This window comes from Convolutriloba macropyga, chromosome 13 (genome assembly GCF_964194025.1).
Source record: "Convolutriloba macropyga chromosome 13, txConMacr16.3, whole genome shotgun sequence".
Classification (NCBI taxonomy): domain Eukaryota; kingdom Metazoa; phylum Xenacoelomorpha; order Acoela; family Convolutidae; genus Convolutriloba; species Convolutriloba macropyga.
The window spans coordinates 22,288,915-22,311,333 of record NC_134480.1 but is presented as its reverse complement, the minus strand read 5'-3'; the positions used below and the strand labels follow the sequence as shown (position 1 = coordinate 22,311,333).

General features: G+C 38.5%; 4 protein-coding genes across 6 annotated transcripts in view; 1 reads left to right on the top strand and 3 right to left on the bottom strand.

Annotated features, from left to right (window-relative positions):
• LOC142351789 (putative ATP-dependent RNA helicase DDX46) overlaps positions 1 to 22,419 on the top strand; it is a 513,331-nt gene that overhangs the window by 35,349 nt on the left and 455,563 nt on the right. The window lies entirely within an intron of this gene.
• Positions 15,232 to 16,206, bottom strand: LOC142351663 (uncharacterized). Its single transcript, XM_075403805.1, has one exon. The coding sequence runs from the start codon at positions 16,204 to 16,206 to the stop codon at positions 15,232 to 15,234; it is 975 nt and encodes a 324-aa protein (XP_075259920.1).
• Positions 16,666 to 17,085, bottom strand: LOC142351662 (uncharacterized). Its single transcript, XM_075403804.1, has one exon. The coding sequence runs from the start codon at positions 17,083 to 17,085 to the stop codon at positions 16,666 to 16,668; it is 420 nt and encodes a 139-aa protein (XP_075259919.1).
• LOC142351661 (uncharacterized) lies at positions 17,093 to 19,897 on the bottom strand. Its single transcript, XM_075403803.1, has one exon. The coding sequence runs from the start codon at positions 19,895 to 19,897 to the stop codon at positions 17,093 to 17,095; it is 2,805 nt and encodes a 934-aa protein (XP_075259918.1).

The window sequence follows — 22,419 nt, the reverse complement described above, 5'->3', positions numbered from 1 at the left end:
ATTTAGTTTTGCTTTCATTGATATTTAGTGAGCATATATCCATTCAAATATTACACACGCTTTGTTTAACTTTATATCTTATGCCGCTATAACTTGTATTGGACAATTAGACAAGTATATTAACCGTCTCAAAATACAGTCCTTTCTATTATTTCTACTTTGAGAGAGAAATTTACATCGCGAACAAGGCGGCCTTAAAACTTAGTTGAATATTATATTGATAACCTAAGATAGGCCAAAACAATTGGTCCGCTGACCCGGACAACATGGAAAATGTTTAAAAGAAAGCAACAAAGTCCATCTGGAGCCCGCAGTGGTAATATATCTCATTGGTCGACTGATTTCGAAGCGGTGGAACATCTGGAAAATCATTATCAAATTGGCGAAGGATTACATTGAGAAATTTAATGATCTTCAAATGAGAAGAGCAGAACTCAGAAGATAATTTGGCTCTAAACTAAGTAGAGCAAAGAGCATCAAAACCAATCTTGATAAATATCTTGCCCTCGACTTGAAAATGGTGGAAGAGATGAAACATTACAGCACACGGGTCTCACCAAAGCATAAAGCAGATCTGCATGAGAAACAAAGAAACTTGTCTTTGAAAAGCAAAGAGCTTCTGGTATTGTGGCACCAGAAGAAGAAGTCACTGGAGACGACAAAGTCAGTGAACTTTGTCAAATAACCAACACCTTTATTCGTTTCATCGGTAAATGGAGCCGAGGAGGAAACAGGACAAAACAGGAGACACAAACCAATCAGACAAAATCGAAAGATGTCTTGCCCGATGTTTCAACGGAAGAGGAAATGAAACACAAAGAAGAAGAGCGAGCTGAAAGAAAACAACAAGTGCAACTGAGACTTGTATATCAGGTGCAGAAGTTGAAAATTGAACAGTAAAGACAAGCTCGAGAGACTTACGAGCAATTGAGACAACTCGAGAAGCAGAAGTCACTCGAAATGTTGAAACTCGAAATAAACACCGACGAATAAGACGGACTTCATCCTGAAAATTTGGAAAGGACAGTTTTGCCAGACAGCGGAGAATTATTTGGCAATATCAGCTGCAGTGACGACGAAGACTATTTGTGCGAAAACAGAAAACTTATTCAAGCACAGGTTGACAATAAACAAAATGCAAACGATGTAGCAGCCTCATTTTAACGGAAATACAGTAACAGCTGTCTGTTTGGGGTCACTGATGTGACAAGGCAACTCTTGGAGAGATGACGTGTTTGGCAGTGCTCCAGTCAGACACCTTCCGGGAACGGTGAGCTCAAACCAAGGGCAGCATAGTAAGTTTGAGATTTCTGATACTTCGCAATCAAGTCCAAAACACGGCTTTAACCAGTATGATATCTACCCAGTAAATTATGCGGTTAATTGCACGTTACCAAAACTTAAGTTAAGAGAATATAATGGCGATCCCCTTGATTGGCCAGAATGGAGGGGCATGTTTCTGTCGACAGTCGATCTTAGTACCATATCAGACGACAAAAAATGACGCATTTAAAACGCTGCTGACGGGGTCGGCAAAAAGAGCGCTGGCTGGTATGGGTTATTCGGGCGTTTTGTACGACACGGCTTGGAAAACACTTGAGCGTAAATTCGGTCAGCCGCACTTGATAATAGGATCGCAATTGACTTAAATTCAAAACCATCCAAAATTACGGCCGTACGATACTGCGAGTTTTGTTATTTTTGTTGGCACAGTCGGAAACTTTGTAAACGTTCTGCAACAATTCGGTTACAGCAACAATTTTTTTTCATCAAGTAATCTAGACATGATGGTTAATAAACTACCGGTAGACATAAAACGCAGATGGTTTGCACACATTGAAACAGCGTCGCATAGGTCGAAACTGCAAAACTTGATTGAATTGAACGAATGGCTACAAGAAAAATCTTTAGTTCAAGAGCGAATGAAATCTGCAGCAACAAAGCAATTCCAGAGCATTCGTATAGAGGAAAACAAAATAGCGTCAGATCAAGTAGAGATCAACCAGAAAACTCCACTTTTACTAACAATAGGGAGATAAGATTTCAGAAATGCCCTCTCGACGACGGAGAACATCCGCTTGGGAATTGTGATAAATTCAAAAAGCTCTCTATCACGGAACGCTGACAGAAAAGGTGACACAAGCTTACCTCTGTTTCAAATGCTTGACGTGAAAGTATCGCGCCAGAGATTGCAAATCGAAACTCAAATGCGGAATAGACGGCTGTGAAGGAAATTACGATCGCATGTTACACAACAGACAAACTGTGACACACAAGCTAATCCAGTCACCGGATCAAACAAGTGAAAGCAACCTGGCAAATGAGACAGCTTGGTCTCCTCCAAGTTTCACCGTTGCGCATCTAGGCTGACGCTGAAGAGGGAAGTTTTTTTCGAAACTAAAGCTGTTTCCGACACCATCTCAAACTTGGATAGACAAAGAATTGATACAATCTCTAGGTCGTGTAGGAAGAAATACTTCGATGTCAGTGACCGGGATTCATGGAACGAACTCAATCGACTGTTTGAAAGTACCGGTTAAGATTGGGCCGGCCGATGAAATCAGCGAGGCGGTAAAAAATAATAGCCAGTAGTTATAAATATCTTGTAGTTGAAACCTCGGTTTACAATATAATCGAGCTAAGTAAACGTTATCCTCATTTATCGTGCATAAGTCCAAAGAAAATTGACTTGAAAGACGTAAAAGCGATTCTTGGTCAAGATGCTTGTTCCCTAACAAAACCTTTAGAGTACAAATATTGTGGAAATAATTCTCCATGTGCAGCAAAATTTCTATTAGGCCGGACATTAAGTGGTCCACTGCCAAATAGTGAAAAGACAGCGAGCAGTTTCCTGAGCAACGATAGCCAAGAGAATCAAGAGCTAACAGAAATTGTAAGAAAGCGGTGGGAAATCGAATCCTACGGTAAAACAGTTCAAGTAAACAGCAGAACAATTGAAGATTAAAACCTCTTGAAAAAATAGAGAAAACAACGTTAAAGCTACCAGAAGGTACCGAAGTTCAAATGCTTTATACTGGAAAAGAACAAAAAGTTGATTGTAATATTTCTTCAGCCCTCTGACAACTAAGATCGCTCGAACAAAGATTAGCGAAAAATGAGTCGAAAACTGACGCGCTATCAGTACAACCGGCACATTTTTGGAGCGAAGACATCTCCAACATGTGCAAGTTATGCCCTGCAGCAGTGTGCAAAACTGTTTGGAATGGAACATCCTATTGCATCGCAAGTAGTAATGGATAACTTTTATGTGGACGATATGCTTCTCTCGGTTCACACAACTGAACAAGCATCTGAAGTAATCCAAGAACTGAAATCATTGCTAGCAAAAAAAGGCTTCAACCTCACAAAATGGTTCTCTAATTTCGAGGAAGTATTTGAAAATAGTGAAATTACATCAATAGAAAGCTAAGACAACCCTAAGGTCTTGGGACTTGAACGGATAGCAGTCAATGATCTGTTAACTGTTCGGAAGGACCAAGAGTTCCTGCAGAAAACGAATTGAACGCAAAGACAAGTTTTGTCAACAGTGTCGCAAGTGTTTGATCCTCTGGATTTCATGGCACCATTTGTCATGCGAGGCAGGATGTTAATGAAACGAATCTGGCAGACACCAGGTCAAAGATGGGACTCGCCGATAGCCGAGGACATAAACACTGAGTTTAACAAGTGGGTGCAAGAATGGAGTAACCCAAAACAATTATCCGTTCCAAGATGGTACAATCAGGAGTCTTGTGACAGAGTTCAGCTACACGTCTTTGGAGACGCGTCGGAAGATGTTGTAATTACGTTGTAATTAAAAAACCAAACGGCGATAGACTAATAAGGTTCATTTTTGGAAAAACAAGAATGGCTCTAATGAAGCACCATTCTATACCAAAATTAGGGTTAATGGCAGCAGTTACAGCAAAAAGTTTTAAAGATTTAATATTGAAAGAACATCGAATTTCGTTTGCGTCAATCTATTTGTGGTTCAACTACTGCATTACAATGGTTGCATAGTAGTAACAAAAAACAGCCTAGTTTGGTTGCTAACCGGGCAGCAGGAATCCTAGTTAAACAGCTGATCAGTGGAGACATACAGCTGAAGTTGACAACCCAGCTGATCTGAGAACGAGAGGTCTCTCCATTAACGAACTGATGCAAAGTGACTGGATAAACAGACAGGATTGTCTGAAGAGCGAAATTAACGGAACAGAAAATTGGGAGCAAGAAGGAGTAGTTCCTGGGCAAGAACAAATTTTTGCCAGTAATTCGAACGAAAAATCAGCTCCAATTGACTGGAAACGATTCAGTAACTTCAGAAGACTGAGAAATCTGGTTGCGAGAATAGAAAAACGCGAAAAAAGAAATAACCCACGAATTGCTTGAACAAGCAGAGAATCGAATATAGGAGTTAGTGCAGAGAGAAAGTTACACAAAGGAAATGGCGTCGTTGAAGAAAGGAGACTCTGTCAAAAGCAACAGTAAAGTTGAATCCCTGAAGTTAAAATATGTCTCGAATTTCAGAATAAACACAACCATCACCAAGGTGTTGAACTTATTAGAGCTGAAATTCAAAGAAAGCTTTGGGTAACTGTTCTAAGAAACGCACTGAGATCGGTTAAACACCAATGTCTACACTGTAAATTGAAGAGAAGCAAAACATCGATGCCAGTGAAGACATATTTATCATTAGTCAGAATAGAAGATAACGTAACGCCATTTACAAACATCGGAGTAGACTACTTTTGATCGTTTTCAATTAAACTTTTCCGAAGAACAGAGAAATGATGGATTTGTCCATTCACGTGTCTTAGCGTCAGAGCATTGCATATGGAGATTGTTCAAACATTAGACACACAGTCTTGCTTAGACGCAGTTCATCGGCTCATAGCGAGAAAAAGAAAACCGAAAACGGTAATTTTTGACAACGGAACTAACTTTGTAGGCGCAGCGAACGAATTGAAGGCGGCCTTCAAAGAAATGAACCATTCTGAAATGCAGCGCAATTTAGCACCAAAACGGAATAAAATGGATTTTCAATCCCCCTGCAGCTCCACATTTCGGTGGCGCATGGGAGGAGTCATTAGTGAAATCGAGCAGAAGCCGATTTTCAAAATTTTGGGCAAAGAAATTTTGAAAGAGGAAAATCTCTCGACAGTAATTTGCATAGCAGAACAACTACTCAATAATTGACCTTAACAGCGGTTAGTAACGATTTTGAAGATTTGGACACGATAACACCGGATCATTTCCTTGTTAGAGGGGCGAACTTGTCATGGCCCATTTCTGTATTTAGCGATAACAGAGCTTCATATCGGAAAATGTTCCGACACATCAGCGAGCAATTGAAAGCCGTTTGGAAGCGGTGGATGAGCAAATATCTACCAGCACTCCAACGCAGAGCAAAGTGGAGAACTGAATCAGGCGAGAACATCAAAGTGGGAGACTTAGTCTGGATGATTGATGAGAAAGAGAGCTACTTCAACTATCCTTTAGCCAGCAATCAAAAGCTTCATGAAGGAGACGATAAAACAGCTAGAATGGCAACAATCAAAACTGCTAAAAAAACTTATTTATGACCATTAGTTAAACTTATTTCATTAGATATTGACCGCATTTGAGAGTATCTTGCTCGAATCAAAATAGGGCCGGCTATGTTGCTGTCTGACATTCAAAAGCTCATTATCTAAGGAACTACATGTCCGATTTAGTTCAATATTTTTTATGTGCTAAAGTGTAGACTAGTGCTAGTCACTGCCAAGTTTCCTCAATTTTTAATCATTAGTGTGGGCGCTATTTATATTTGAAAATTTTCCCCATCTATTAAGATTGCTCATAGAATTTATAATGGAGCCGCACTTCAACCCTTTAAGATAGAACCTTCATTTTCACTCACCGTGTATATCTTGAAACTTCTATCGACTCACGAAATTTTTGATATCTTTCTTAGTTTCTGAGTTATTATCAAAAAACTGTATATTTTAGCCCCAATTTGGACATAGCTGAAATTGTGAAAACTAGTTATTTAGTTCATATTACCCTAACTGTACTTGTTTTTTAATTGTGTACTCAGAACTCCGCTAGTATAGTGCTATTTTATTGGTTTCAATCATATTTGGTCAATTTACGTACACTTTCTTCATATATTTGCCAGTATTAAATTTATTCAAGTATTTATGTTTCCTGTGCGAAAGGTTGTATTTGAATCAAAAAACTGAATGCAGTTAACTTAAAAGGGGATTTTGTTGATTATTACGATAAAGGCTCTAAAGTTTATACATCATTTCAAAATATTTAGTTTTGCTTTCATTGATATTTAGTGAGCATATATCCATTCAAATATTACACACGCTTTGTTTAACTTTATATCTTATGCCGCTATAACTTGTATTGGACAATTAGACAAGTATATTAACCGTCTCAAAATACAGTCCTTTCTATTATTTCTACTTTGAGAGAGAAATTTACATCGCGAACAAGGCGGCCTTAAAACTTAGTTGAATATTATATTGATAAACTAAAATAGGCCCAAACATCTAATTTAACCAAATTTTTAACCAACTGCTATTTATTCCTGCATGATACCAGAGATGGGACTGGAGTCTGGTATTGGGGTTGTCAGCAAGCACACCGGTTTCCGTATAACCTAATACCAGTCCTCTAGCGGCGTAAATTTTGCTCTGCTTAAAAATGTGCTCTTGAAATGTTAAAACAAAACAACGACATCTTAAAGGAATTTTGTTTTTGTGGCACAGAAAAAGTTTCAATATCTTTGATATTTAATATTTGAGAGGATTATAATCTGTCAAGGGACAGTTGTCTAGTATGATTCACTTTGAGGCCATCTCTTTTCCCTGAATCAAGATTTAAATCAAGGGTTTTTAGTTTTTTTAATAAGGAAATTTTCCTAAAATAATCACAAAATCTATTTTGAAAATCCATAGATCGTATATAAAAACTTCTTATCGTAAACTTCTTAACTTCTTATTCTTCTTTATTGCGAGAGGTCGTCATTCACTCTCTGATTATCGCCGATAGCTGCGTCAATGCTTAAAATTGAGTCATGTATTTCTTTTTCTAAATTGAAATCCAATGTCTGCATGAAAGACTGAGTTTCACGAAATTGGATTTCGTGTTCACAGAGGCCCTTAATAATTAACTGAAGTTTATATATTCAAAACAATCTCGCCAACTTATCTCTAGGGCCGGATTTTTAGTGATACGCACCTAAAAAGTTTCAGGTTAATTTACCTGAAATACGCCTTCACTTACCTGAAAGGTTCAGGTACTTTTGCCTTACCTGAGCTTACCTTAAATTTACCTGAAAATTGCCTGAAAAACTAAGATGGCACCACCTAAATTTTTACCTGAATATTCCTTAAATTTACCTGAAAAACACACCTAAACAGAGAAGCTAAAATTACCGGAACTTACCTTAAAAACTTGCAGAAATCACCTTAAAATTTAACGTAAAAATACCTTTAAAATACCTGGAAATGGCCCTAAAAATACCTTAATTTTAAACTGAACTTTAAACTGAAAAATTAAGCTAAAAATTTGAGGTGTTTTTAAGGTAAGTTAAGGTTTGTTCAGGTAAAAGTTCAAGTGATGCCCCCTTAATTTTTCAGGTAAATTCCAGGTAAAAACTAACGAAACTAGGGTAAACTTAAGGTGAGTTAAGGTGTCATAAGGTAAAGTTCAGGCAAGGCAAAACTACCTGAACCAATTCAGGAAAAATTTTCAAGTGAAATTACCTGAAAAATTAAGGTATTTCCAGTGTACACAACACAATGAAGAAAATTTCTAAACGTATTCATGAGAAGCTTTAACTTTAGAAACGTGCCTTAAAGGTCAATAAGTGGCAGTTTCTTAATTCTCACTCAATTCTGTGTATAAGTTTTTCTGTATGAGCGCTAAGTGCGCTTTTCATAAAAACTTTCAGAAATAGCTGAAATTTAACAGGTAGTCATTGCCTTTTACCCATTCAATCATAAAACGATATTTTGTTGCTACGCAAAACCTAAGATCATCGTTTTTACGTCTTTTAGGCGTATGGTTCTGCTTAACCTACTACTGCAAATCGGTTTGTTTTGTACTTGAGCCATATATAACATTTTTTGTGACTGGAGTCAATGGAACGTCTCAATTCAAGAAAAATTGTCTAAAACATTATATTTGAAAACCTGAAAATTACTGGAGGCCCTTTTTTGACCTTTTAAAGTGCATACCAAGCTATTCACATTATTTGGACAGAGTGAAACATTAAAATGATCATTTATCATTTTTCGGGAAACGAGTCTTTCAAAGAGGTTATCGATGGTAAAGCTGATATGAAACTTTCTGTTTAGGCTCCAGAAAAATTGATTAGAGTAAAAAAAATTGGACACAAATGTTTGGGTTTTAAATCACGTTTTATATTCAGTAGGAGTGCCCTTATGCTATAGAAAGGTTTTTAAAGGATGGGAAGGCTGAAGAAATTTACCACTTACGTTTTTCGCTTTGAAAAAAAGTTCAGGTTTTCGGATCAGTTTCTTTGAATATTCTTGTTCATCTGTTCATAATCGAAGAGGACTATAAGGACGTGTCTATTTTTGATATGCATGCCTAACTTTTTTGGTAATTTTACAGAAGAACCTTACAAAAGAAAATTAAAATAATTTCAGGTAATTTTACCTTAATAAAGTTAAGGTAAATTTTTACCGTAACTCCAGTTACGGTAAAGTTAAGGTAAACTATACCTTAACTTTGCCTTAACAACTACTTATCTTAACTCCGTTAAGGTAAATTTATCTGAACTTTTTTGTATTAGCGCTTCAGGTGCCAAGGATCTCACGTTCAATTTCCGCGTGTCTCCAATCCCTACGTCAATAATTGACACTAAGTTGTTTAAATTATATTTGTTCCGACTCCACTTGTGGGGGGAGGAAATATATACTCAAATGGGTTTTTTTGTTCATTCAATTTTGGCCGATCGATATATTCATCGTGGATAATTGTGAGTGGTATCATTAAAAAGCTCGTCCAGCGTAAAAAAAGAAACTAAAAAGATTTTTTTTAATTTCGTTTGTTTCGAGGAGTTATCGAAGGTTGAAGTTTTGTGAGAACAACGGGATATTTGGCATGGTTTTGTTCACTTTTAATACAATTTTTCTTCAAATTAGGAACTTTTAATAAAAATATTAATTCAAAATTCCATTTCACGCCACAAATTCAATCTATTTTGAGTTCCTAATACCCGAACCAAAGGCGATAAAAAGACTAGTTCTGGTCTCATAGGAAAGTGTACTATCAAAAAAATTCTAAGTGTACTCATAGGAATGTGTACTAACAAAAAATTCGTTTTCAAAGAATCAATTGTGTTTTTTTTGGCTCCGACTCGTAATTTTGAATGAAATTTTGATTTTCTATTTGAAGTTTTACTAAACTTGTGGAGTCCTATGGCTTAAACTTGTTGACAAAAAGTGCAATAGTTTCCAAAATGAGCACAAAGTGAAGCTATCTAGAGCTTTGACTGGACAGCTAATGGCTGTTATGACTTTAAAACTGATTTTTCGCGAATTTTTTTAACATTAGCACAACATAAACTTCTATTCGTGAATTGTAAGTCAGTCTCAGTAATGACAGGACCCTCCTCCTTTCCACTGTAACCAAATTAATCTGGCTAAAAGTTTTATCTTCTAACTATTTGTTATATGACTTCACTGCAACAAGATTTAAAAAATTTTCAAAAAATTTTTTGGATATTTTTGTAATATTGGATCCTCTTGAAATCTTATCACATTATCCAGATACTAATATCTCCCATTGGCATAGTGAACATTTTCTATGGATCATGGATAAAGTTTTCAGAGAAAGACTTATGGTTTAAATGGCCGCGACACTTTCTTCTCGCACTTTTCTGCTGATTTTTTGGTTTTTGCCAGTATTTGTTGTTGTTTCCATAGTCATAAGACTTAGTGTGATGTCTTATTGATAACCTATGTTTGACAAGTATTGTTGTCTTCCAATCAAGTCATAACTGAGCGTATTTATTGACTTCCGTTAAAAACAATTTAATTTAATGGCTGTTGAGACTTTAAAAATGATTTTTCGAGAAATTTATTTAACATCAACTGGTCTTAAGCATATTTTCGTGAACTGTATGTCAGTCTCAGTAATCACCGGTTCCCCTTCAGTTCTACTTGAACCAAAATTAATTTAGTCAGCCGTTTTATATTCCAGCTATTGGTGTTATGAATTCGATGCACAGGTTTTCATAATTTTTTGAAAAATTTTTAAATAAATTTTTTGTAATTTTGGTTACTTTTGGAATCCTAACCCATTATCCTAATATTGACAGTTGCATTGGCTTAGAAATAACTTTCAATGGATTATTCATAAAATTTTCACAGAAAAGCTTATGGTTGATATGGCTTCGACACTTTCTTCTCACACTTTTCTACTCAATTTTTGGATTTTTGCCTGTTTTTGTTGTTGTTGTTTTCATAGTTAATGACTTATCGTGAAGTCTTATTGACGACTTGCGAATGACAAACGTCTTTTGGTCTCATCTAAGCGTAAGCTGGCGTATTTATTAGCTTTCTTTGAGAGCTATTGTATTTAATGGCGTTGTGACTACGGGTTTTCTCTAAAATTTCGTGGTTTTAATGTATTTGTTTATGTTTATCGATTTATTGGAGTCAAATTGTTAAAAAGAACGATCCCATAGTCGTTAGGAATTCAAATGACAGTAGAAAAGTTTTTACTGAAAAGTTCATTTTTTAATGGCTTCGACATAGCTCTTTTTTTTTAGTTTGCTGTTTTTGCCTGTTCTTTTAATTCTTTCTTTAGGTAGCCATAAAATGGAGATCGTTCTCATAAGCTTGTAATTGGCGATTGAATGAATTATTTTACCCGAAGCAGTCAGTTTATAGCGAATAGTCTTAAAGTTTAGGATACTAAACATTTTAAAGGTTTTTCAGGATTTTTCATTTTTTTCAGTTTGTTGTTCTTTTCGTCAACTTGTAACTTATTCTCATCATTCAGAAGTCCAGTAAAATTCCTTGTATTTAAAAAATTAACTTGTTTACTGATATCATGACATTACTTATGTTTTGTTTGTTTTACAATATGCGTTTTCATAAAGTTATGTGAGTGGTGTATTTGTGTTTCTTTTTCTCTTCCTTTAGCACAATCGCGTAATAACAATGATTTTCAAATGTGGCCCGATTGAACTTATTCGTTCATTCAGAATCTTTTTAGTTGAATTAGTACATTCAAAAAATGAAATAAAAGACGTAATATTCAGATAATAGCTAATGATTGTAATGGCTTCACTAATTTGTGTTTTCGCAATGTTTGTAATTTGTTGTTCGTTTTTTTTTTGAGCTTTTCGACATCGTTAGTCCGTTCCTATGGCTTAGTCTAACCAAAGAGAGAACCTATTGTTTTCATTCTGACTTTTTAACAAAATTATCAATAATTATTTTGCTAAAAGCTAATGATTTTTAATGATTTTCAATACTTTTGAAATTATTTGGTTTAACGAATGTTGATTGGTTTTTTAATATCGCATCAATATTTCTTCTTTTTTATGACTTGTTGCCGGGTGTCATTAAGATAAATCCCATCTGTTGTTTGAATTAGGAAAAAGAAAATCTGTGTCGTTAGGGTTTTGCCTGATTGTAATTTGACGTTGTTACGAAGTGCTTTTTAGATATTGATTTTTGTTTTTGTTTTTGCTTTTTTGTTGTTGTTTTTCTCGTAGTCTTTTTATTGGCAGATCTCGTTGTAAAGATCTCGTCGTTTGATTATCTCTTTGTCAAAAATGTTGGTCAAAAGGTATTTAACTCAAAAATGTAGATGAGCGCGGGTCGGAACATCATCTGCGAACGCACATTAACGAGCCGCCTTCTTTTATTGAAAGCGCATTGTCGTCGTGGAACACCGAAGATAAAGAACAGATTTTTGGAGGGCATACAGAAAAAATATATCTGGAGGTCATAGGACAAAAAAATCTTGTGGACTTATCTCTAGGGACAATGATCTTGTACCAAGATTCTCGCTTTTGTTACACAGGGTCCAGGATCAATCTCAGGTAGTTCCTGCTTCAATGTACAATTTCATCTTCTTCATTGGTAGGCTATTGTCTTTATAACTCTAAACACCCAACGAAAGAAAATAAAAAACGCTATATCCAAATAGGAAAATTAGGAATAAGGTTGTGAAAGGGGTTCTTGTTTCCCTTTTGTCGTGCAGCGAAAAGAACTTCTTAACGTACGTACTGAGTTAGGAAAGAAAAGGAAAGAAACAGCCAGAGCAGATGTTAGAACCTTACACCATACTAATTGGATGAGTTATTTCCATACCCGGGCCGAGGTGTCAACGCTAAAAACCGCAAAATTATGTAAGATTGGCGTTGAATGCGTTGAATTTATGTAAGATCTACGCTTGAGCGTAGATCTTACATAAATTCAACGCATTCAACGCCAATCTTGCATAATTTTGCGTTGATTTTTGGCGTAGATCTTACATATTTAGCGTTGAATTTTAGCGTAGATCTTACATATTTAGCGTTGATTTTAGCGTAGATCTTACATAAATTCAACGCATTCAACGCCAATCTTACATAATTTTGCGTTGAATTTTGGCGTAGATCTTACATATTTAGCGTTGAATTTTAGCCTAGATCTTACATATTTAGCGTTGAATTTAGCGTAGATCTTACATAAATTCAACGCATTCAACGCCAATCTTACATATTTTGCGTTGAAATTTGGCGTAGATCTTACATATTTAGCGTTGAATTTTAGCGTAGATCTTACACATTTAGCGTTGAATTTATTGTAGATCTTACATGAATTCAACGCATTCAACGCCTCAACGCCAATCTTACATAATTTTGCGTTGAATTTTGGCGTAGATCTTACATATTTAGCGTTGAATTTTAGCGTAGATCTTACATTTTTAGCGTTGTATTTAGCGTAGATCTCCCATAAATTCAACGCTTTCAACACCAATCTTACATATTTTGCGTAGAATTTTGGCTTAGATCTTACAAATTTAAGGTTGAATTTTTTGAATTCCATTTCAGACCACTTTATGATTTCAAAAGTTTTTCAAGTTTTTTCTTCAAAAATTCAATTTTTTCACTGTTTCGACCCCGATACTTCACAAGTGAGAAAAGCGAAGTCAGCAAAAAAACCACTTTTTAGTGCTCTTTTATAGTTCAAAATCCATTTGAGACCATTTTACGACTTCAAAACTTTTCCAGGTTTTTTTTCGAAAAATCATTTTCACTGTTTCGACCCCTATGCTGCAAAGGTGAGAAACGTGAAATCAAAGAAAAATCATTTTTAGTGCTCTTTTATAGTGCAAAATCCAATTGAGAGTTCCAAAAAGTTAATTTTTCAAAAAGTTAATTTTTTAACTGTTTCGACCCTATACTGCACAGGTGAGGAAAATCACTTTTTAGTGCTCTTTTATAGTGCAAAATCCGTTTCAGACCATTTTACGATTTCAAAATTTTTTCAAGTTTTTTTTTCGAAAAATTAATTTTTTCACACTTTCGAACCCGATACTCCAAAGGTGAGTAACAAGAAGTCAGAAAAAAATCTTTTTAGTGCTCTTTTATAGTGCAAAATCCAATTCAGACCATTTGAAGATTTCAAATTTTTCAAGTTTTTTTTCGAAAAATTAATTTTTTACTGTTTCGACCCCTATACTGCACAATTGAGAAAAATGAAGTCAGCAAAAAATAACCATTTGCTGTCCTACGGTGCAAAAACCATTTCAGGCAATTTGGGAATTCAAATTTTTTTCAAAACTTAAAAAAAAATTAAATTTTTCCCAGTACTTCTCACATGATAAATGCGTTGAATACGTTGAAATTATGTAAGATCTCGGCTAAATTCAACAAAAAATATGTAAGATCTAGGCCAAATTCAACGAAATATATGCAAGTTCTACGCTAAATTCAATGCAAAATATGTAAGGTCTACGCTAAAATCAACGCAAAATATGTAAGATCTACGCTAAATTCAACGCAAAATATGTAAGATCTACGCTTTATAAGGATTGCGGCTCTTAAGGAAAACAAGGTACGGTGGCGCAAAGGTAGAAGAGGCGACAAGTAAACAGGAGGTCAGTGGTTTGAGTCCCATACCCAGAGTTCTACGCGTTGATTTTTTGTAAGATCAACGCTAAATTCAACGCAAAAATATGTAAGATCTACGCTAAATTCAACGCTAATTATGTAAGATCTACGCTAAATTCAACGCTAAATATGTAAGATCAGCGGCAACTAGCGTTGACAAGTTGGAAAATTCACCGCCATTTCTTACATAATTTTGCGCTGAATGCGTTGAATTTTTGTCTTTAAATTCAACGCATTCAACGCAAAATTATGTAAGAAAATTGCGGTGAATTTTCCGACTTGTCAACGCTAGTTGCCGCTGATCTTATATAATTTTGGCCAAATTCCTCGGCCCGGGTATAAATTCTTTCCTCTGGCGGGCTTGCACACTCAGCCTCCAACTTCAATCCCAGTGAACAAGCCACAGCACTATGGATCCTTTAATCTTGGAAAAATGGTCGTTAAACATTGAGCTACTTTGGAACGGGACAAAGGCAACGAAACAACAAATAAGTTTTCTGTTAATACCATTTTCCCTCTAAACATGCTGTCCAAAGCTTCTTAAATAAGTTATTACTCAGCTCATAATCTAGCAATTCAGGGCCCGTTAGTAATGCATTTTTGTACATTAAACATTGTTTATGCTCTTCGGCCTAAGTCTTGCATACCAAGACAACTTTTCATTAATATTTGTATTTCTGAAAGTCGCAACTATGGTAGCAAATCAAGCTCTATAAATAGATCATAATTCGCGCCATTGGCACACAAGTTATGGTCAAAAACGGGAAATCCCTTACTATAAATAATATTGAAAGTGAACGTCAACCACTTCTGACTTCTTCAATAAAATCAACATATAAAAAGCTTCAACGAAAATAGGTTGGGGGAATGAAAATCATGAAATGAAAGGGTTTTGGAGGACGAAAGTGTAGGTGGGGGGAGGAAAATGAGGGTGTGGGGGGAGATAAAATATAAAGGAACTTGGTTCCTTTACACTCCCGGCAACAAAAGCAAGCATTTGATATGAAAATGTAAACACAATAAAGCAAAAAGTTTTCATTCCGACATTGAGTTTTGTGTGTGTGTGAGTGTGTGTGTGTTTCGACGAACTTGTTTCAGTGACCCTCCGGCGCACCTGACGATTGTGGGAACACACGGCTTAGGGTTACTGCTGGTCTTTGTACCATTCCTGTAGCCGTCTGGATGTCGAAACTCCTGGCTATCCCGTCTGAACCTCTGTGTGCTTTCACAATCTTCCCAAGAGGCCAGATGCCTCTGGGTGTGAACTCCTTGAGCACCCACACAATGTCACCTTCATCCAGCTCATCATGTGATCCTTGCCACTTCGTTCTCTTGTTGAGCTCAGGAACATATTCCTTCAGCAACCTGCTCCAGTAGTGATCAAGTAGTGTCTGCGTCAACTTGAAGTCCTTAGTGGAGAACCGCTGGTTGCTGTTCACAAGAGGTTTCAAACACCTGTGAGGTCGGCGAAGGAGGAAGTGATTCGGAGTAAGTGGTCCCTCATCTGAGATGCTGCAGCCCACATGAGTTAATGGCCTGGAGTTCAAAATTGCCTCGGCCTCTGCCACAACTGTCTGGAAAACTGAGAGTGTTAGTTTCCGACTGCCCAGCACTATTAGTAGACTCCTCTTCGCGGTCTGTATCAGCCTCTCCCAGACTCCTCCGAAGTGTGGTGCCAATGGAGGGTTGAAAGTCCACTGAATGTTCTGTTGAGCCAATTGCAGTCTGATGTACTCATTGTCTGGCTTGTAGCTTCTCTGGAACTTTAACTTCATTGCTTGGTTGGCTCCAATGAAGTTTTTGCCATTGTCACTTACAATGAGGTCAGGGTATCCACGTCGTGAGACAAATCTGCGGATTGTCATGAGAAGACAATCAGTTGAGAGGTCCTGGCATACTTCTAGGTGGACAGCTCTGGTGACCAGGCATGTGAACAAGCAGACGTAGTGCATCTGGGTGCCCTCTCTCTTGTCCTCAATGTAGAAAGGTCCAAACATGTCCATTCCTGTGTTGACGAAAGGGTACTGCTTGTTTGCATCTGGAAATCTGAATTCAGGAAGATCGGCCATCTTGGGTCTCACATTGTCTGCCCTCCATCGTCTGCAAATGAAACAGTATTTCCCCAGACTTCACAGCACTTTTCTCAATCCAATCATCAAGAAAGTCTGTTGCAGGTGAGCCTTCACATGTTCCACACCCTGATGGCCACAGTCATGGTGCGCCTTTTCAATCAACAGTCTTGCAATTTTGCTCCTGCTATGGAGAAGAAGCGGATGTTTTGCATTGTAGGTTAGAGGTGCCTTGTTGAGTCTTCCTCCTACCCTCAAGAGTCCGTCTTCATCTAGAAAGGGTGTGAAGGGCATCAGTTTGTCTCCTTTCTCAAGATTGCCTCCCTTCAACAGTGCAGAAATTGTTCCTGAGAACAACTCGTTTTGGGACATTTTGATGAGGTAGTTCCTTGCCCTGTTCTCATCTGATGCAAAAGTGTTAGTGTTGGATGTCTCAGGTGATTCGTTTTGTCTTCTAGTTCAAACTTTTGCCCTGAAGCGTCTTATTGCCTGGAACACCATTCTAGTAGAGTTGAGCAGTCGACTCCATGTTGAAAATTTGTCAACCTCAATGACCGGCGTCTGAAGTTGTGTCGCTTGTGTGGCGCATATGTGGGGATCACTGTCCTCGGCAAAATTCCAAGAGTCTTGAGGTTTGCTCAGAAATTCCGGTGGTTGGAGCCACAGCTTTGGTATGTCTGATGGGGTGAGGCCTCGTGTTCCATGGTCAGCGGGATTCATCTTTCCAGGGATGTGTCTCCAATTCTCTTGGTTGGAATTCTCGTGAATTTTGGTTAATCTGTTGGCAATGTACATTTTCTGTCTTTGCTTGGATTGGATCCAACCAAGTGTAGCGGTGCTGTCTGTCCAAAAGTGTTTTGAACTCATTGTAGTTGTCATCTCGCTCTCACAGAACCCAGCTAGCTCTGCTCCAAGTGTTGCAGCTTCCAACTCCAGTTTTGGAATGCTCAACTGCTTGATCGGTGCCACTTTTGGTTTTACTGATCACATATCGGGATGTGGAAGATCCATCGGCGTTCGTTGTCCTCACATAAACTATGGCAGCAATTGCACTCATTGAGGCATCAGTGAACGTGTGAAGTTGATTGGTTCCATTGGTGCTGGGAATCAAGCATCTGGGAATTTCAATTGGAGTCATGTTGTCGAACTTATCCATCCACTCCTGTAGTTCCTGTTGGTAGCATTCTGACACAGGTTGATCCCAGTTTCTTCCCTCTTTAATGATTCTTTGGAGGCTGCATCTAAATCTGATGGCAAAGGGTGATATCAGTCCGATTGGATCGAACAGAGAAGCTGCCATTGAAAGAACCTTTCTTTGGGTCATCTGTTGTCCTGTGTAGAGAAACTTAGGTTTTGCAAACATCAACTTGTCAGTTTTGGGGTCCCACGTCTGACCAAGGATTCTTTGGGCTTTCATTTCCGCCTTGTCTTCTTCCAGTAGGTTTTCTAATGCGGCTGGTCTGTTGCTCAAGAACTTCGTCAGATTGAATCCTCCTGTTTGTAAAACCGTTTTGATCTCCTCTGCACTTCTGCGGGCCTCCTCTTCAGAAGGGTAGCTCTGCATGAAATCATCCATGTAGAACTGCTGCATGAATGATGTGTAGGCCTCTGGATGTTCTTGTTTGTGGTCATTTGCACACTTCTGCAGAACAAATATCGCACAAGAAGGTGAGCATGTGGCTCCAAAAATGAGTCGATTGTATTTGAAGATCTTTTCATTGCCATCCTCTGTCCAGAGAAAACGGAGATAGTCTTGGTCTTTTGGTTGGATGCCAATCTGCATGAACATTGCCTCGATGTCCGCTGTGATTGCCACTGAGTACTGTCTGAAGCGGAGAAGAAGGCCATGCAGGTTGCAGAGTAGATCCTGCCCTGTCAGCAATGCATCATTGAGTGAGAGTCCCTTATATTTGGAAGCAGCGTTTGTGACTCTGCGGATTTTGTCTGGTTTCTGTTTGTTGATCACTGGGTGATGGGGAAGGTACCAGACAGAGTGTCTGCAACTGGGGTCTGCAGTTGTGATGTAGTTTTTATCCAAATCTTTTTTGATTGTTTTCTCACAGCGGTCTCTCAAGCTTGTGTCCCTCTCCAACCTCTGCTGCAGAGCGTGCCACTGAACTTTGGCCATGAAGTAGTTGTTAGGTAGTGTGATGTCTTTCTTCCATAGAATTCCAATCTGGTATCTGTCACCAATGTGTCTTATGGTATCATTGAGGATGGAAACCGCCTCCTTGTCATCTGAAGACTGTCCCTTTGAAGAACACTGATTGAAGTTCACTCCTTCAATTGTCCAGAAGAGCTGGAGAAGATCTTCATCTGGATCGTCTTGCCGTCTCTTGATATGATTGAAAAGTGTTATGTTTGTGCTGTTTGACTGTCCGACCCTCTTCTGTGTGTACCTCTGAGGAATGGGCCCTGTCAGTGTCCAACCAAGCAGAGTGTTGACTCCGTATGGTGTACCAGTGGGTCCCGTTGTGAACTGTCTGGGAACTGTTGCTGTGAATGCGTCTGCTCCAATCAGTATTCCGATCCGGTTGTCCCTGATTGTTGGAAATCTTATGCTCTGGAGGTGAGAATGGTCTCTGCAGATCTCATTCAACATTTCAATTTGAACTCTTGGCATGCGAAACTCGTCCATTGCTGTTGCGTACACAGGGATTCTTATCACAGGACAACTGCTGTACAAAGCTCCTATGCCGATCATGACATCTGCTGTTTTGACTGAGTGTTCACCATGAAGTGAAGCTAGTGGTAGGGTTATGTCTTTTGGTTGTTGAACTTGAAGTGCATCAGCAACCTTCTGTGTTATTTGAGTATTGTCACTGCCACTGTCCAGCAATGCGTAGGTTTCAATGCAAAGATCTCTGTTGAAAAGTGTTACTGGTATTGCCTGCAACTGAATCTTCGGTCTGATCCAAGAAGTCTCCTGCTGGTTGCTGCAGGTGTAGTTTTGTTGCGGAGTAGTTGCCTGCTGCTGAGCCACAGTGCGTTGATTGCTACTCTGCTGTCTGTTGTTGTTATCGTTCTGCGTGTTCATCGGCTGAGGGTGAAAACCATTTTTGTTCCAGTTGCCCCTGTGTGAAGTACTGCTGTTAGATCCACCATGTCTGTTTTGAGTTCCACTCTGTTGGTTGTAGTTTGAACTCGTCTGCTGCCTTTGGTTTTCATTGTTAAATTTACGTCCATAGTTTGACTGGTTTTGGTTGGTTTGGGGTCTGAAGTTATTTTGTGAGTTTTGGTTCCAGTTCCCATTTGGTTGTGCATATTGTTGCATCTGCCTTGCATCTGTCCTATGGAGTGTTGAGTGATGGAAGCCATTGCATCTGTCCACAAGGCACCTTGTTTTTGATTGACAGAGACCCTTTTCATGACCTCTTAGACAGTTAGGGCAGAGATTGAACCTTCTCACACAACACTGTCGGTCATACACTGTTTTTTCCAAGTATTCGGGACATCGACCAAGGTTGTGGTTTTGTGAGCAGAGTTGACATGACACATCTGGTGGCCCCCTTCTAGAAGAACTGTTCACTCTGGTTCTCTGGTTCCGTTGTGGGGAGATGTCCTCACACGCCTCTGCGTAGGAGTCAATCCAATCAGCAAAGTGGGTAAGGTTAGGTTGCAGCAAGGCTTGGCTTCTTGTGTGTTGATTCCATCTGATTATCATGGTAGCGTTCAGTTTGTCTCTGGCCATTCTCAGGACGGCTGAAGACTTGAGGTCAGCTTCAAAGTTGTGAAGCCTGAATGTTTGTACCAGTCTCCTCAAGAAGGATGAAAAGCTCACAAAAGTGTTTGGTTCGTCCAGTCTGGGTTCGGCCACTTCTCCAATTGATCTAGGTATGCAGCGACAATATGCTGTGGTTTGCCAAACTTTCTGGTCAGTTCAGCGATAGCTTCATGGTAGTAGTCCCCATTGTATGAGTATCCACTTATGGAATCTCTTGCCTTATGTGTTACAGAGTTTTGGAGGTATGTCGTTTTTTGAGCGTCTGAGAGGCCACTGTTGTTGTGAATGGTCGCTTTGAAGAAGCTGAACCACTGGTGCCATTTCAAAGGATCACCTGTGAAATTATCAATTGATATCTTGGGCAAACTCATTGTGTTCTGTATCATCAGTGCCTGGTGTTGCATCCAGTCTGGTGGAGAACTCGGGAAACTCGGGAAGCCATTGTATAGGTTGTTGTTAGAGCCGTTGTTATAGTGTACTTCATGCCCGGTACAACTGTTCAGTGGTTGTTGATTTTGTGGTGTGTACCTATGGCTCATGGTAGGACCAGCTTGGCTATTGATGTGAAAAGAAAGTGGTTGTTGCAAATGCCCAGCTCTATCCTCACTCTCATGTTGGTTCTGTCCTCGAACATGGTTCTCTTCTCTCGATCGAATTGAATTTTGCCAGCCCTCATCTATTCTCAAGGCCCCTGTGAGAAATTCTCTGTTCCTTCCTCTCTCTTCAATGTTAAAAACGGGTTGAGAATTATCAGGGTCTTCTGAGTCGGACGAGTCAGCTTTGTTTGTTTCCTGATTGTTGCGGCTTGCCAACTGATGTTTCATTTGTTTCATTGCTCTATTGCGTAAAGGGTACTGTTTTCTCAGTAGATTAGGGGAAGGCGCTGCTGATGTGTTGAAAGCAGATTCAGTGTCACTTGCATCCGTTCTGTGTGCTTTTGCTCTCTGTTTGCATTTCAGCATGGTTATGTTTCTTTCAGCAGATTCATTAGCAAGTGTTGTCAACTCTTCACTTGTTAGCTGTAGCTTCATGAGTTCACTGCAACTTCTGTCCAACTGCTCTTTTTGAGACCTCAAAATTTCCAAAGTTTCACGTAGTATGCTTAGACCTTCGTTACTATTGCTTTGTTCTTCGAAGAGGTCTTTTACTGCGTTCTACTCTATCACTTTCAGCTGAAGTTGTTGCTTGAGGCTGTTCTTTGCTGTTGATGATGCTTTGGACTTGTTTGGCATGTTGATTGTGTTAGAAGACTTTTCTTATTTTACAAAGTTTATACTGCACTGTTACTGCACTATGTTTCCTTGTAACAGCCCTATTCTAGTTTTTGTTATGTTAAACCTATTATTTAAATGAGGCTGTTGCTTACTGTGCTTAGCTAATGCTTTTGTTTAATGTTTGATTGCTATGTTTATGCTTGTCGCTATCACTAAGTGATGTTTGATACAGATATGATGCTAATCAGAAGTTGCATAGAGTTAAACTTTTCCACTAATCAGTGAAATTCATACAAACTTAGATAAAATAGATGTTTGTCTGGTTGCCTATTTGATTCTCGAGCGCAACAGAAGGAACCCTAACCTGTGGTGGTTAACTTTCGACTATTGTGTGTGTCTACTGACACTGGTGGGGGGATAACTTCACGTTCCTATAAACCTTAAGGTAGCAAGGGCATACCAGGTCTTGCAACTAATCCTAAGTTAATGTGTGTGTTGGTGGTGCTTTAAATTTCACCTAGAGGAGGACCTACTCCTTTCAAAACTAATGCGGAAAGATACTATATTGATCCAACGATAACTAGTCGCCTATTAAAATCCAGCCTTTGAAATGAAGACATTCAAATCCGCAAGCAAGACCAGCCCATCTGTCGTAACTAGGCATCCCACGCAAGCATCCTTTTCAGGAGAACTCTCATCTCAGTCTTCACTTCTAGGGCCAGATTAAAAATCAGTTGGATCATTTGTGATTGTGATGTTTTTGATTAAAAAGTGTGAAGTTATCAAAACCAGAGTTTAAAATGTGCTAAGTGTCAAATGTCTAAGTTCCCCCTATAAAATCAAAAATTCCCCAGTCTGCGTCGAGCAAGTTTCAAAGGTCCTTTTTTGACCCTAGGATACGCCAGAAATGTTTATGCTCTTCGGCCTAAGTCTTGCATACCAAGACAACTTTTCATTAATATTTGTATTTCTGAAAGTCGCAACTATGGTAGCAAATCAAGCTCTATAAATACATCATAATTCGCGCCATTGGCACACAAGTTATGGTCAAAAACGGGAAATCCCTTACTATAAATAATATTGAAAGTGAACGTCAACCACTTCTGACTTCTTCAATAAAATCAACATATAAAAAGCTTCAACGAAAATAGGTTGGGGGAATGAAAATCATGAAATGAAAGGGTTTTGGAGGACGAAAGTGTAGGTGGGGGAGGAAAATGAGGGTGTGGGGGGAGATAAAATATAAAGGAACTTGGTTCCTTTACAAACATCCAT

What these genes read in the sequence shown, in the direction of transcription:
- LOC142351663 (XM_075403805.1), bottom strand. Translation starts at nt 16,206, where the DNA reads ATGGCCGATCTTCCTGAATTCAGATTTCCAGATGCAAACAAGCAGTAC.
- LOC142351662 (XM_075403804.1), bottom strand. Translation starts at nt 17,085, where the DNA reads ATGACAACTACAATGAGTTCAAAACACTTTTGGACAGACAGCACCGCT.
- LOC142351661 (XM_075403803.1), bottom strand. Translation starts at nt 19,897, where the DNA reads ATGGCCAGAGACAAACTGAACGCTACCATGATAATCAGATGGAATCAA.